Source organism: Opisthorchis viverrini (genome assembly GCF_000715545.1).
Source record: "Opisthorchis viverrini unplaced genomic scaffold opera_v5_76, whole genome shotgun sequence".
Taxonomy (NCBI): domain Eukaryota; kingdom Metazoa; phylum Platyhelminthes; class Trematoda; order Opisthorchiida; family Opisthorchiidae; genus Opisthorchis; species Opisthorchis viverrini.
The window spans coordinates 43,780-59,267 of record NW_008751730.1 but is presented as its reverse complement, the minus strand read 5'-3'; the positions used below and the strand labels follow the sequence as shown (position 1 = coordinate 59,267).

The 15,488-nt window shown below is 47.7% G+C and overlaps 2 protein-coding genes across 2 annotated transcripts in view; one reads left to right on the top strand and one right to left on the bottom strand.

Moving 5' to 3' along the window:
• Positions 1-561: 561 nt before the first annotated feature.
• Positions 562-15,488, top strand: part of T265_04442 (hypothetical protein) — a gene marked incomplete at both ends in the record, with an annotated part of 21,091 nt that continues 6,164 nt past the window's right edge. The window contains 8 exons of the mRNA XM_009169191.1: positions 562-711; positions 2,740-2,901; positions 4,737-5,135; positions 8,699-8,756; positions 10,867-11,780; positions 12,905-13,163; positions 13,261-13,357; positions 15,043-15,337. Coding sequence (XP_009167455.1) covers positions 622-711; positions 2,740-2,901; positions 4,737-5,135; positions 8,699-8,756; positions 10,867-11,780; positions 12,905-13,163; positions 13,261-13,357; positions 15,043-15,337 — 2,274 coding nt within the window. The remainder of the gene's footprint in view (positions 712-2,739; positions 2,902-4,736; positions 5,136-8,698; positions 8,757-10,866; positions 11,781-12,904; positions 13,164-13,260; positions 13,358-15,042; positions 15,338-15,488) is intronic.
• Positions 11,123-15,488, bottom strand: part of T265_04441 (hypothetical protein) — a gene marked incomplete at both ends in the record, with an annotated part of 4,629 nt that continues 263 nt past the window's right edge. Inside the window, 2 exons of the mRNA XM_009169190.1 lie at positions 11,123-11,589; positions 14,466-14,725. Coding sequence (XP_009167454.1) covers positions 11,123-11,589; positions 14,466-14,725 — 727 coding nt within the window. The remainder of the gene's footprint in view (positions 11,590-14,465; positions 14,726-15,488) is intronic.

The window sequence follows — 15,488 nt, the reverse complement described above, 5'->3', positions numbered from 1 at the left end:
GGGGTTCCGAAGGATGTCAGGAAGCTGTCCCGCTGTTTCCGTTCTACCCGAACCTGATCCTCAGATATGTTAATAATAATAATAATTGTTCAGCTCTAGCACCCTTTCGGTGCCTAGCTGCCATTCAACGCGAAGGAAGTACGAGGGCTGAGACACCGCGAGGTTTCCCTAGCCCAGACAGGGGAAGTCGAGAGGCAAAGGTCGGGTTCGAACTACGGACCTTTCGGTCAGTAAATTCGCCCCCTAACCTATTGAGCCATCTCGTTAATATTCCATGTTGTTTCATGATTTAGATACCCCGCTCTGTACCCGCTTCTCTCTGGTCATCGGACTTTCTTTCTCCTGTATAATCTTTTGTGATAATGGCGCACTAGCTCGGACACTGGTTCGTAGTTATGAGCTCGAGGTAGCTCAGTGGTTTAGGCGCGAATTTACTGACCCGAAGATCCATAATTCGAACCCAACCCCTCCATCCCGACTGCTCCTGTCTGTCAAGCGTAGTAGACTTCTTACACTGACCACACCCTCGTTCTTTCCATCTGTCTCTACAATTTTTCAGGCGTAGACACTGCTCCTGCCACTTCTTCTGAGGTGACCAGTAAAAATCTGTTTACGGTCCTCATGGAAGTCCACGGACAACTCGTCCGCCGTGACCCACGTGGAATTTTCGCAAACCCGGTAACCGACGAAATCGCGGCCGGCTATTCTCAGGTGAGCTGATTCCCAATAAATCCGTTTTGTTTCATAATCCACTGGCTCAGCACACACTGCACACATTGAAATGAATGAAATTGACGAAACTAATTTGCTTTTTTTCGAGAGACCCTCCTGGAACCCAGCTTAATCTCTCGTTTGTGATGTATCCAGGCAACTGAATGTGCTGCACCAGGCCGTCTCATGTTTCAGTGGCTACGATATTCGCTAATGAGTGCATTTCGCTCATTTCGTGCAATTTGGTTTCAAGTAGAACATAAGTTTGACGGAAACTCGGGCAGTGCGCCTACCTGATGAGCCCCAAGAAGGGCGAGACCGGTCGTGGGCTGTGGACGGATTTTCAGCAATCTTATGAGTAGTACACTACAAATTATTGCCGATGTTTTTCGGGAATCGGAACCATATTTCCACGATATCACTCCTCTTGTTTTTCGGCAGCATTGACTACTAGCATTTCGACAACCTGGGTTCGAACACTTCATGAAGTACTCAAAATTATCTACAGAACCATTGTAAACAAGGGATTCAATTAGATTCGGCTGAGTCTCTCAGTAAAACCAACCTAATGTGCAAATGATAGTATTTAGCACATATTTTCTTAAGTGGTTAGAGCGCGACTTTACTGACCAGAAGGTCTGTGGTGGTTCGAACCCGACCTCTGCCTCTCGACTTCCTCTGTCTAGGCTTGGGCGACTTGGCAGTATCCCAGCTCTCATGCTTCCTTCGGGTGGCATGGTAGCTAGACACCACAGGGCTGTTACAGCTGAACGCTATTTTCCCTTTCGGTCATCCTCATTATACAAGTTGTTTCTCCTTGAAATTCGCGTTAATATCCACCTGAAATGGTTCTATGAAGACTTCACACCCTTCAAGTATAGCGCACACCCTAATTAAAGTTTGCCCTTCTTCCCTCAATAGTTGACAGATTTATGTTGCTTTCGATGGTGCAGTAATGTCCTTTCAAAGTCTTAATTTTATTTGAGAAGCGGAAACGTTCAAGGAGGATAAAGCGCTGGATTATCAGAAATTCACCAGTATACTGTTGGAGCCAGTCGAGCACAAATCTAGGGTCCCCTTATTATCCATCTCGTACAGCGCCATCTCTCCCGCCTATCCATCCTATTCGCAAACCTCAGCTTTAGTTCCGTGATGCCTCTATCACACCAGTGTACGTAGCCTTTGGCCTGTATCCCACTTTTTAGGGAAATTTCTTGTTTTCTAGAGCTTTGTTTCACCCAGATATCTTGCAAGACCAAATACGGATGGATAAAAGTCTATGGGTTCGACCACTTTTCCGGAGTTTTTGTCCATTGTGTAATCAGATGTAATCAGTTTATTTACAAGGTCCGTACACGCGGACCGGGCGAAAGGAGTTCGCTTTCCTACCAGACCCATTGCTACGCTGTCGCTGCAATCGAGCACACCAGCGTTTAATCATTGAGCTCTGTACGTGTCAGAATTTTTTGAGATATCTTGCAGTGTTGTGGGAGTTATGTGTTCCAGATGCCGTCGGATGGTCCATCGACCAATCGTACGGTACTCCGGAAGGCGGTTTCAGGTCTTTCTCTCTTCCCTATCTGAAGGTAGCTGGAGAAAAGTCAGGTTATCCGACGAACGCGCCAGCTAGGTGACCTCATGCAGTGCTCAGGTAAGCCGTATCGAGTGAATCGGAATGGCATTGAACATCTCATGCAGGGGCTGAGCTCTCCAGGAACCGCCTGACTTCTCGAAAGGCTGTCGTTACGCGGGGACAATACTGGAATGGCATTGAACATCTCATGCAGGGGCTGAGCTCTCCAGGAACCGCCTGACTTCTCGAAAGGCCGTCGTTACGCGGGGACAATACTGCTCGGTTGCTTCCGCGCAAAGAGTAGTTGTTTGTATGTTTTCTTACTACACAACAAGAAATGCTGATCATTTTGATCTTTTTTCTGGTAACCCTTCTCTACATCAGTCTCCGGCATTTACGCGTGCACGCAGCATTCATTTCTATTGAACACGTGTGCGTTCTTATTTCCCCTCCAGACCATTTCACACCCCATGGATCTGGGTACCATCTACACGCGGTTACAGTCGCGCGCATACTACCGTTCTGCCACTGATTACCTCGCCGATGTTACGCTAATGTGTGACAATGCCATGGTGTACAACGCTCCTAACACCGTCTATTTTGAACGTGCCAGGAAGGTGAGTTTCTTTCCGAAGTCGTTGCGCTACTCACGGGCAGAAGCTCCGTTCGATGCGTATGCTCGCCAAATCAAAGGCATTGTTTCACTGCTGCCTCTTGACTAATCCCTAGCTGGAGCTCAGTGGTTAGGACATAAAACTGCCCACCGAAAGGTTCGTGGTACGAACCAAACTCTGGATTCTCCGTTACTCTCGTCTGGGTTTCGTTGTGTGTTGTGTCTTGCTGAACGGTACCTTGGCTTCCTGCTCCGCCCACTATGGTATAGCAAAAGGCACGGTAGCTCTACACAGCCCTTTATGGAAACAAAGGAAAATCATTACAACTGTATTTATAAGGTAATCACAGAATGTTCCACAAGGTCGTGCCAGAATGTCCGTGAGGGGGCGAGAAGCGTCGAGTCAAAGGTGCTTGACTCGGATTGGTTGGCATTCTGACCAATCGGGGCATGCCTTCGTCTGGCCCGTGTCCTTCACGTGACACATCCGTCCAAATGACGTGCTGTTCGGTTATTAGGGACGGCTGGCCCCCGAACGTTGTGCTTCCTTCGAATCGCACGACAGCCATGCATCGAAAGAGTTTCACTGCTTTACGACTGTTACAATAGTTACTATTGCTGTCATTATGATTCTCGGTAGTCGTGGATATCACATCCAACAATCCTGACCTCCATCTCTCCTCCAGTGTGGAATGAAATTGAACACACGCACCTGTAGATTACGTTGACCTCATCACTGTCGTTCATATCAAAGACCATCGATGTCTTCGGAGCATTGCCCGAATCTGGTGGGAACACCGGATCAGCAATTCTGAAGTACGTCGAATGATATTCGGGAGAAATAACTTACCCTCGATAGATTAACTGATCACACTGTATAGGTTGCGCTGGCTTGGCCACATGCTGCGTATACCAGTCGACCGACTTCCTCGAAGGGCTCTTATCGCACAACCACGTGCAGGGTGGAAGAGAGCCAGAGGCGGTCGAACAATGACTTGGCAGAGAAGTATGGAAGCCATTACCAGCANGGGGGCCCTTGTTTCCAAACTTTTCCCTTCAAAAAAAAGCCCCTTTTTCACCCCCCCCCCCCCCACTTGACAGCCCAGTGACAGTGCAATACACTAATTTATCAGCTCCCGCTTGCAATGTGCAGCTACCTACCCCTCCCCCCACAAATCATCGGTGGACGAAACTGCGGCAGCTACAACCACTGTACGACGAGTACGCGGTTATTACAGCTGATGAATGATGATGATGATATCAAAGACCTGACTCCGGTTTCTACCTATTTCATCCATCGCACGTATGAAGCTACATTGTTTCTTCTCGGAGAACGGCTGTGCTCACATTGACTGCTAAATTTCTGACCTCTCTCAATGCAACGCACGGAGAGGGCGTTGCAGCTGAGCGATTTTTTTGTCAGGGTGGTTGTTATCGCAAATTGATTCTCATGAAGCCAGTCACTAGCTCTTATCGCTGTCTAGCTTATCATGTTTCTCGCTGCTGCCGATGTTCGTTACATCCTCAGCAGGACCTGTCTTGCAGTACCCGCTTGACCCACCCTTTTTTATTTTTGTTCAAACCAGTTGCTTCTCTTTTGTCGGAAGTTGTTGATGGCACCGTCGTTACGAAAACTATGCGTGCAACTTGGACTCAAAGACGAGCTCACCACGGCTGAAATGGGTGAATCCAGTCTTTCCGGAGAACTCCCTCAACATCATGGCAAACTCAACTCAATATGTTGCCGACGGTTAAGTGGACAAGATGACGGTGGGGCTTTGCGGAGTTCTACGGACTTGCCCCGCTTGACCCACCCTTTTTTATTTTTGTTCAAACCAGTTGCTTCTCTTTTGTCGGAAGTTGTTGATGGCACCGTCGTTACGAAAACTATGCGTGCAACTTGGACTCAAAGACGAGCTCACCACGGCTGAAATGGGCGAATCGAGTCTTTCCGGAGAACTCCCCCAACATCATGGCAAACTCAACTCAATTTGTTGCCGACGGTTAAGTGGACAAGATGGCGGTGGGGCTTTGCGGAGTTCTCGACACGGACTTGCATCTCCAAAGAGGGATTGGTATCTGGTCCAGTCGAGTTCCAGTCAGCCGTCGTCGACGCATTCACGTCTGACCATCATATCACGAGGTGGTAGCTCCAGAAGTCGTGGTAGTCATCGTCGCCATCATCTCGGATCCTCACATTCTCGCCCGTTTGTCCACAAGGAAAATCCAAAGAACCAGGTACATAAGAATTCCCTGGACACTAGTATTCATCCTTCTAGCGACCATTCCAGCACGCTAGTGTGCATGATCGTTGGTTTGTTCGCTTAACCACCAACATTCTTCTCTATAGCAAATGTTAGTTTACTTATACGTAAAAAACAACCGTTTCACGTATATCTGCCTCGGACAGGTTAGGTTAAAGCGAAATTCTGAGAAAATGGGACACCAATAAGACTCAGATTTTCTTTCCATGTTGTAAATGGAGTGACTTTCTTCGGTTTGTTTTTATAGTACTGTGTTCAGTGGTTAGAACGCGAATTTATTGATCGGAAGGTTCACAGCTTCTGTGGCGGATGGACGTAGCCAGCGGCACTGAGCCTCATGTAAGCCTTGCTGGACCGGCCAAATGACGCTAGGACTATGTATCTCGAATTCTCCTGTCTAACCTGGCAGTATTTCAGCCTTCTTGCTTCATTCGGGTGGCATGGCAGCTAGGTACCGAAAGGGTGGTACAGCTGGATGCTGGTCGATCTCAAGCGTTCTGAGTTGCCTACACCTCCAAACGCCCAAGAGATGGCGAGATGGACCAAGTGGTTAGAGCGCGAATTTACTGACCGGAAGGTCCGTGGTGGTTCGAACCCAACATCTACCTGTCGATTTCCCCTGTCTAGGCTTGGGTGATCTGGTAGTATCCCAGCCCGCGTGCTTCGTTCGGGTGGCATGGCAGTTAGGCACCGAAAGGGTGCTACAGCTGAACGATTTTTTCAATTGGACAATCTGGAAGTAAACTGACGGAAGATTCTCACTAAAATCGGGAGCGGTGTTTCCATTGTTAGTAAACCTAGCATACTTGACGCCTAAGGAGTGGTCGTCATTAGATAAGTGTGCGCTGTGGAAAGTGGATAGGGTTTGAAGAGACATGGCAGTAGGGTCATGAGAAAAAGCAGACAGTTCCGTAGGAACCAAATGTCTTATTCCGTCAGGTCATATAAACTAAACTTAAAGGAACATACTATCAATGAAGGTAGTCATTCAGAGTGGTGTAGGTGACCGCAAGCAACAGCGAATATGGTAGTCACTGTACGAAATGAGGTAATGCAGTAATCAGAACGAATGAAGTCTTTTTTTTCATAGAAGCAGTACTGAAATGGCCTGTGGGAGCGTCACACCATCAGCGTTAAACGATTAAACAGCCACTGCTGGAAGTAATCATATCGAGAACAGACGAAAGCGTGCCAGCAGATTGGCACCGACCCTCATCAGCAAACCCAACTGAATTTCGGCCGTTGATCGGTCACTGGTCAATCACATGATACCTCAAACCTAATCTTGTAATCTGCTCTATACCAAGGTCAACTGTTCACCGTTAAAATTACGGTGATCTTCAGTTATATGTCATTCTCAATAGTGTTACATCAAAGCAAAGTAGGCTATCTGAATCAAATTAAAAGTAACTCGAAGTTTGCAAATAGCACAAAACACGAAATCGAAGATAATGTTGACAGCTCCGTTTGTAATGATGGCCGGTCGTTTGTTTACTGGTCATGGTAGTTTTGTTGCGAACGTTTCATCACCAGTGCGTTGTGACAGGAACCGCGCACCTCAACTCACAACACCATGATGTTGGTACTTCGATGGGTGATGATGTTTTACTCCAAAATGTTCATCATCATCATCATCATCGACAGCATGACATCAGTGTTCAACACTGATGCTTCACTGCCGTACTCTCCAAAAGGTTAAATTTAAAATGTCCGCTCCTTATAAACAGAACTATGTATGCCATTTAGCTTGCTGGGTCCAAATTCCACCAGTGAACGCTCCCCGCTCTAGCTGGGGTTGCACCATCGTCCAGTCGCCTGGCCCGCCGCCAGGTGGCGTTCGCACCACGGCGCAAACTGCGCTACAGTCGAGCACCAAGACTGGTGAACAGTGGATCGCGTTCTAAATGGAACTGCCTTGGTCACTTGGCTTGTGAGCGGATGACCATCCAGATTCAACTTCTGGTCCATTCAACGCTTTCCCTTCCACAACACTCGGTCAAATTAGACAGACATACACAAGCGATGAGGAACAAACATAGGTGGGTGGGGCGGAAGTAATAAATACCGACTGAACTTCTGGCAGGGACATCTGATTGGAAAATTTCATCCGGTTGAAGTTTGCTACCATGGATTACCCACTCAACCCCGTAAAGCCGCTCCCATCATCTTTGGAGTCTGGTGGGAGGTCTGCGCGCCCAGACCTTTTCTTACCTTCTTGTCCGGTATCTATATGTCATCACTAATTTTATACTAGTCTATTGATATGCTTGTCGCACTCGCTCAAGCATAGACGATGGCAGCACATTATAACCGATGGTTTCCGTTTCTGACTACGGTTTGAATAGGGGGAGGGGGGCGGATTTCTCTTCTTGATTGAATGATTTTTGGGATCTGTGCGGTGGATTTTTTTTCCGGCACTCCTGCCCCCTCGGAACCGCGTTCTTACGCATTTTTTTTACAAGCCTTTATCAGGGATCTGGTTTTAATAGTTCATCTTTCCTACTTGGCAGTTTTCTGTTCGTGTTTTGTTTTGTGTATACTCAATGAATCACAGTTCATGCAGTAGGCCACTATCGAAATTGACTCCCCACTCCTAGTGTAGTTGTTCAAGGACTCAGTGGGTTGAGTCTTCGAAACTCACCAAACCTTCACATAAGTTACAGAGTGTCATCGCGTTGAGTGCACGAGAACCTCACCCCGACGGCTTCTTTCGGCTTGCATGGGGTGAGATCGCTCAGTGGTAGGAGCGTGGATTTACTGATCGGAAGGTCCTGGTTCGAACCCAACCTCTGCCTCTCAACTTCCCCTGTCTAGGCTTGGGTAACCAGGCAGTATCTCAGCCCTCGTCCTTCATTCGGGTGGCAGCAAGGCACCGAAGAGGTGCTGCAGCTGAACGGTTTATTTTTTACTATTTTGTACGACAGCTGTGCACCAGAAGAGCGGCACATCCGAAGGGGCACTAGACNAGCCACGGGCCTCATTTCTTCATGCGCATGTTACTCTGTCCTGACAATTGTGGTCGACTGCGGTCAATTTAAGTGGCCTTTGCCGGAGATTCTCTTGAGGCTGCCCCCACCCGATGAGTCCCAGGAAGAGCGAAACCGACCGTGGGCTGTTGAAGGGTATGCATGAAAGAATTACCGTAGAGGACTGCTGTATTCACTAGACTTGTATCTCTTGTTGTCTTCCTGTGATCCAACTGCAGCGGTATTCGATAATTCAGTACATTAGTTTCCTGGTATTGGACAGTTTCTGCACGTTTGCCACTCTCACCCTGCTGCTTTACCATCCTAAAAGAATCCATAATGAGATGAAATCAGGAAGGACTTTTGCTCGAGAAGCCCAACTAGTGTTCACATCTTAAAGCTGTTTCTGGTTCCATTCTGTGCGTGTTTGTCCATTTGACAGTACTTTACTCTCTCCCCATACATAACCCTCATTGATTGAATTGCACCCGCTGTGTTTGGCTACAAGCCAGTGTTCTTGTAACGTACCGTCCTCTCTTTTAATCTTTCACACTTTTGTGTTCCTGTCTAGACTGACCATTGTTCAAGCAATACTAGTCTGCTATCGTCTGATGGATCTACTTTGGACGGTAAGTCTGTCTGCTTTTCATCCTCATTAGTGGGTTAACTTTGCTCGGGGCGCGAACTTACTGACCGGGGCGTCCGTGGTTCGATCCCTGCCCGGGTATCTCGACTGCTACTGTCTAGGTTTGCGTGGCATGGCAGCTAGGCGCCGGAAGGGTGTTATAGCTGAACTATTCTTGTCATCATTATTACTATTTTTGTTGGCGTTTGAGAAACCCTTTGTGTGATCCGAAATGGCTCAACTGGTCAGAGCGCGAATTTACTGATTGGAAGGTCCGTGGTGGTTCGAAACCGACCTCTACCTCTCGACGTCCCCTGTCTAGGCTTGTGCAACTTGGCGGTATTCCGACCCTCGTGCAACCTTCGGGTGGCATGGCAGTTAGGCGCCGAAAGGGTGCTACAGCTGAACGAAGTGAACATGCTAGAACAGCACCAGTGCAATAAGGTGCACCTGACGTGATATGTCTGAACAGCCGAACATATTCGCACTTTGATTGTTTTGCTCAATTGGTCGGCTTCGGATCCAGTTACTATCGTCACTGTGTCTGTCATTCAACCTGCCTATCAGAAACTAGCGGCCACGGATGCTCGAAGTCTGTCGGGCTATTTGATCGTGAATACTTGCTGGGTCCGCTAAATTTGCACCCACGTCACTCGCTTTCACCTGTTCAAATGCCATGATTCCGATGCGTTGTAGCGCAATCGCCACGCTTATCGGAGTCCGGAGTTCGAATCCTCGTACAGTCCAGTATATGCACCGCTGATGTGCTCCAATAAGAGCGAAGTTCGATTCCAATGCTTCCCCCCTCGTAGTGTGAACTGAGCAGAGCAATTGTACCTGGACGAAAGTGGGGTTGTTCACACGAGATTGATGTGGAAGCAAATTCGGCAGTTTGGTATCTACTCGCCCAACTGCCCAGCACTCACTGTGGGTTACCCGGACGGCTTCCCATTCAAGACAGCCCACACCCGTCCACGCATGCGTTTCGTTGGATTTCAAAATAACTGCGTTTCGTCGGATTTCAAAATAACTTTCAACCAGGTGTTAACAAGGCACATTCTGTGCTGACTGAAGCTTCATTCCGAGAAGCTTAGAAGCTTTTCGTTCCTTTGTAAGCATTGTCATCAGTGTTTGCACCTCACCAGTCCCAAGCAATATCCGAACCTGCAACCCACAGGTTTTCGTTGAACGCTATAACGTTTGACCAACCCAACTGTGACTGTAACTGACCCAACCGTGATTAACTGACGTTTGGACAGAGTTTAGTGTCACCCATCTTTCACTCACACAGTTCAAGTCACATGGTCCCCTGTTAACTGACCCATTGAGCGAGTCCTCTGATCTGAAGCTTTTATGACTTGTGGGATTTTTTATTTCCTGATCAAACTACCTGTAGTTTGTGAGTAGTAAGAGGGTTTTGATGTCCCAGTTTTTATTTCATCAGTCTGCTGAAAAGTTCAGAATCTGTTTTAACCTTGTTGGAAATGTTCAGTAGTTCATATATCATGATACTGTCAGTTAATCCGAATCCGCTACCTTCCGGTTAGTTACTGAGTGTTTCATTAGTAATTAACCTAAATCGCAGGCAGACGAGGCGAGAAGGCTCAGTGATTAGGGCGCTAATGTACTGACCGGAAGGTCTGTTGTTTGAATCCGACCTCTGCCTCTCGACTTCCCCTGTCTAGGCTTGGGCAACTTGGCAGTATCCCAGCCCTCGTGCAACCTTCGGGTGGCATGGCATCTAGACAGAGAAAAGTGGTTACTGCTGAACGATGTTTTAGACAGATATATGAGAGAACCACGTGACCTTGGAATCTTTCCATAGTTTGTGGGTCATGAAGAGATATCGAATATCAATTGGAATTTCCGTGTAGGTTCCAGAGCTGACACCTTGACGCACTTTGCGGCTGAAGTTCAGACCTTTTATCATTCACCTTTGGGCTACCGCTGAGTTACACTCACTGTGGAGTCTCTCTTACTACACAGTGCAGCAAGCGCTGGTACTTACGTCACTTCGGGCTGTGTTTTCATTGTTTCCAGTCTGCATCTGACGCCAGTTTTTCCTCCTGATTTTGTGTTAAAAATTCTACCATCTCGATTCGTCTGTTTTCTAGATTCATTCAGTCCTTCAAAAACCCCACCAGTGCACGTAACCCCGAGCACGGAAACGCCAGGTCCTTCACCTCGAAGACCTCGTGGGCGTCCACGGAAAACACCCAGGGTTGTACCCACAACCTCGGCAGATGTTCAGCCACAAATACCTCCGTGCAGTTCCACAGTCTCACCAAACATTTCTTCACCCGATCAATCTTTCAGCCGGGTTACTCGCCGTGCTTCTTTCTCACCCAACTCAACACACACAGACTCATCTCAAGTTGGCCTTGATGATTCCATAACTGAGAGCACTAATCTAACGCCAAGCAGCACACCTATTACGTTTGAAACTACCTCCATCTCCGCGACACCGTTCCCACCAGGACAACCACTCACCTCACAGTGTGAATCGACACCTGCATCTTCAAGCATGTCGCCCGTTATTCCCGCACAGGCCTCACCAATTTTATCAAGGATCCGGAGTTCATCAGAGCTTGGGAGTTCTTCAGTTGGAAGAAAACGTAAGAGGTCCGTGGAACTGACGTACTCGCTAAAGTTGGAAACCACGAAGAAGCGAAATGAGCTTTCTAGACCATATCCCTTGAAATCGGATAATATCAGCATGGAGAGACCCCGATCTCCTCGGCGCAAGCGAGGCGCCAAAGATACTGAGGATGACACTGATTCAATCACTGATTCTAAAGCTTCAAGCCCCGCATCAGTTAATCCTTCAGAACCGACACCTGTGAAGACTCGTAAATCATCGATCGTACAAACAGAGGAGCCAGAAGATGAGATTCTTCTTCAAGCTAGACAAGCGGCTGCTCTAGCAGCTGACCGCTTACGCAGCAGGTACGCCACTCCCTGTGGACCGTCCAGGGATCAACATCATGAATCAGCTACTCGGTTTGGTCCTCGTATCGTCTACCTGAATGTGAGTTTTTCCCACGCTGGAACAGCTGGGTCATCAGTTATGAGTATAGTCGCTCTTGCTAACAGTTGATCAGTCGAGAGTTGATTACATCACCATCTGATGGAGTCTCAAAGTAGTCGTTATCTTTTTCTCAACCATCATTTTTCGCTGACGCTTATTTGGGAAGGCGAAGCTGCGTTCAGATTTAAGCACCCTGACTGTTTCAGTCTGTAAACTTCCCCGCGGCGGACGCGTTCTCGGTGTCACACAGTGCTAAGAGTATGAGGATATCCATCACCTTCAGTTTGCCTATAACTGTGTCCTCCATATTTCGATTCGGGGACGACATTGAAAGCGTCACGAGACGTCACTGATGCACCTGTGGTACGAGTTTGTGTGTGGCATCAAAAGTGTGTTTAATTAGTTGGGGATAGCTCACGCTGCTACGCAACGACCAAGAACTTCGACAGCTCTCTTCTGCGACGAGGCATTAGGCCTTCGGCAGACTAGAATTCCACTCCGAAAAATAGGTTAGAGGATGGTGTTGGCACTGCTGTCGCCGCGTTTCCGTGGACCTACATGCCTGGGACAGGTTTTGTTCTTCCAGTGCTCATAGGGGTGCTAACTCAAGACAACAACCCCGGGTGTCTATCGCCTACTACTTACTATCTTGATAGTATTTACTCATATCAGCGACGATCAGATACTTTTTGTTTTGTGGGTTGAGTCACTCGGTATTACAAATGGACTTCTCAGTTTTTCAGGGCAAAAGGAAAAGTGGGCTTTGGGATCCTAGCCAGAATAAGGAAAAACTGCCCCAGACGCTGTTTGCCCATTCCACATAAAAAAACGATGACTTTCAGGTATTCTGGTCACCGAAGTTTTTCTTCCGTCAGGAGAACAAATTCGATCTACAAGCAGCTGAGAAAATACCATCTGTCACTTCTGAAGTACCAGTCGGATGGAGGGAGGTGTTGGATCACTTTACCAGTGCTAGCTACTTTTCTCGCTGCGTCTATACTACTTCCATCACGGTAACACGAACCTGTCTCAATGCATTCATTCTTGTCCCATTTAACCTCACTTCTCATTACTCAGCGTGTCATTAACCATACCTTCGTGTTTCTCTCTCATTTCTTTTCCAGCATGATAAACCAGGTGAAATCACGGCTACCGATTGTCCGAAGGCCCAGTCACGTGACACAGCTTTGGGAGAATCAAAACAGTTGGAAGTCATTGACCATCCTTCTGTCTTCAAAGTCAATTATCCGTCAGCCTTTGTACGCTCGATGACCGGTGAACTGAGTGATACTCGGGATTCGAAAACGAATAGCGGACCGACGAAGACATTGGACGATATTCGCAACAAAGTTGCCGCGAATCCCCTCGTCGAACCACTCAGTGGTGAGTTTGATTTTTGTTGGGCTATCCTTCTTAGTGCTGTGCGTGGAAAACTGATATCGTTATTCCACTCTCGCTCTCTCTTTCTATATATGTGTAGTTGAAGAACAAGATGTTCTCAAACAATTGGACAAGCTCAAATATGGTCCTGACGAACCTCTCAGTGCGGCGATTCACGGGCCTTTGGCAATCTTCTCGTAAGTGTGGTTCAACAAATTGTGACCTTCGAATTAGGCAGAGCCTGTGCGTAGTCACCCTTAGGGACAGCAATATCGTTGCTGTCGAAAAAAAAGTATTTCAAGTGAATATCCGAGCCACAGAAGTATCATAACAAGGCAAAGTCACTGATCCTTGGGTTTCGCATGGCGTCACATCACTCCGCCAGCCATAGGCAACACTCCTTTTCTTGCCCACAAATTCACACCAGGAGCAATGTCAAGTAAGTGTGTGTGAATGATTTCAAATCACTGCATTCAGACCCGTGTCTATTTCTGTGCGTCGTGCGTGTTTTTTCTACTACGCACACTTGCTTAATGTCCCCAAACCCCCTGACCTGAATCCGATTCTCTCAAATGCTTTCTGGTCATCCAAAAAGGCCAACCATTCTCCATTTTTGTTTGAATAATGCGGTTGACCGCGAAGGATGTTTGAAACCTCGATGTTCAACTCATCGCTTGGGCGAATTCTTATGGTGATGCCGACACAATTACGTTATTGTCATCAAAGATGAGAAGATACACGGCGCTTCGCATCTGCGAATTACCATATCCTGCTTCCAGATGTGCGCACCCTTCAAAATACAGCAAGCATCCTGAGAAATGTGTCTGATGAAGTCAATGTAGGCATCTCGTAGGTGTGTGAGGCACGTTTGTTAGTTCACCCGGCTTGTGGCATCGAACGAGCACACCAGTCGCTGGTTCTCAATTGTCACTACAGTACAGACCACCGTACGTACTATTGTACAATGGCGAGGTGTGGAACCTTCTGGAATAATAAAAATAGTCGTCCAGCTGTAATGCTCTTTCGGTGCCTAGCTTCTACGCCACCCGAAGGAAGCACGAGAGCTCAGTTACTGCCAGGTTGGGTTCGAACCACGGAACTTCATCTCAGTAACCACTGAACTATCTCGAATTTTCTATGAAGAGTTAGAAACCTCTTCAGGTCTTTGACCACCAGTGTAGCCGATGTAGGCTGGCCCTAGGAACAGGTGTTTGATGGCCTTGCATGTGCTTCAGTTGTGGAGAACACCCAGAAGTTGCCTGGTCCCATTTTGCGTAGATTGTATTGTTGCCTACCCGGACACACTTGCCTGTTTCGGAATCTCGCAGTCTTTGAGGTAGGCAATTTGTGATTCGGCAATAAATCTATGGGAGACGGCGGGAGATGGGCGAGATGACCCAAATTGGTTAGAGCGCAAATTTACTGACTGGATGATCCATGGTTCGAACCCAACTTCTGCCTCTCGACTTCCCTTGTTTAGGCTCGGGCGACCTGGCAGTATCCCAGCCGTCGTGCCTCCTTCGTGTGGCATGCCAGCCAGGCACCGAAAGGGTGCTACAATTGAACTGAACGAGATTATGAAAAATGTGAATACTCATCCGAATTTTATGTAGGTATCCTCATGACTCAGACTTTGATTGAATTGGTCACTTGTAGGCATACTGTCGGTTTCAGATGAGCTAGTACCGAGCCCGACCTAGGCGATGTTGAGTCATGTTGAATTTGTTTCCCATATTCCTATTTCATTAGTTTCTCCCGAAGTCACTGCTTGGAGTCACTCTGCTCGTTTTTCCCCACATTGCACCATACCCGATCTCTCCTACTGTGCAGTTGAAGCTCCTATTTTGATCTCGCCTTTTCCCCTTGTTGCTTTCTCTGCTAGTTCCGCCGAAATGGGTCGCTTCTCGGACGTATATGGGTGTGACTTGACAGCTATCGAGTACGCCTACTCGTTACTTCGGTTTGTTGAACCCATGGGTCGATGGGCCAGACGGTGGGCTGCCAAAAAGCTGGACGCCGCAACAGACGGAATGCATTCCCAGTTGGCCTATTACTGCCAGTCCAGTGCTCCAACAGCGGACGCGTTAGCGACTGCCGATGACGACAACCCCAAAGACCCGGAAAACGATCCGTCTTGCCCACCAGCCACGAGTTGGATGCAGTCCGTTAATTTGACAGTAAGTGCCTTGCAAATCCAGCTTTGTTGGTCGTTTTCACCTAGACCAAATTCGTCGCGGGGGTCCTGAGCATGAGAGTGGTGGACAAAAAAAGCTCGTGGCGCATCCTCCACCTGTACTTCAAGTTAATCTCCGTTGAAGGAATAGGTTT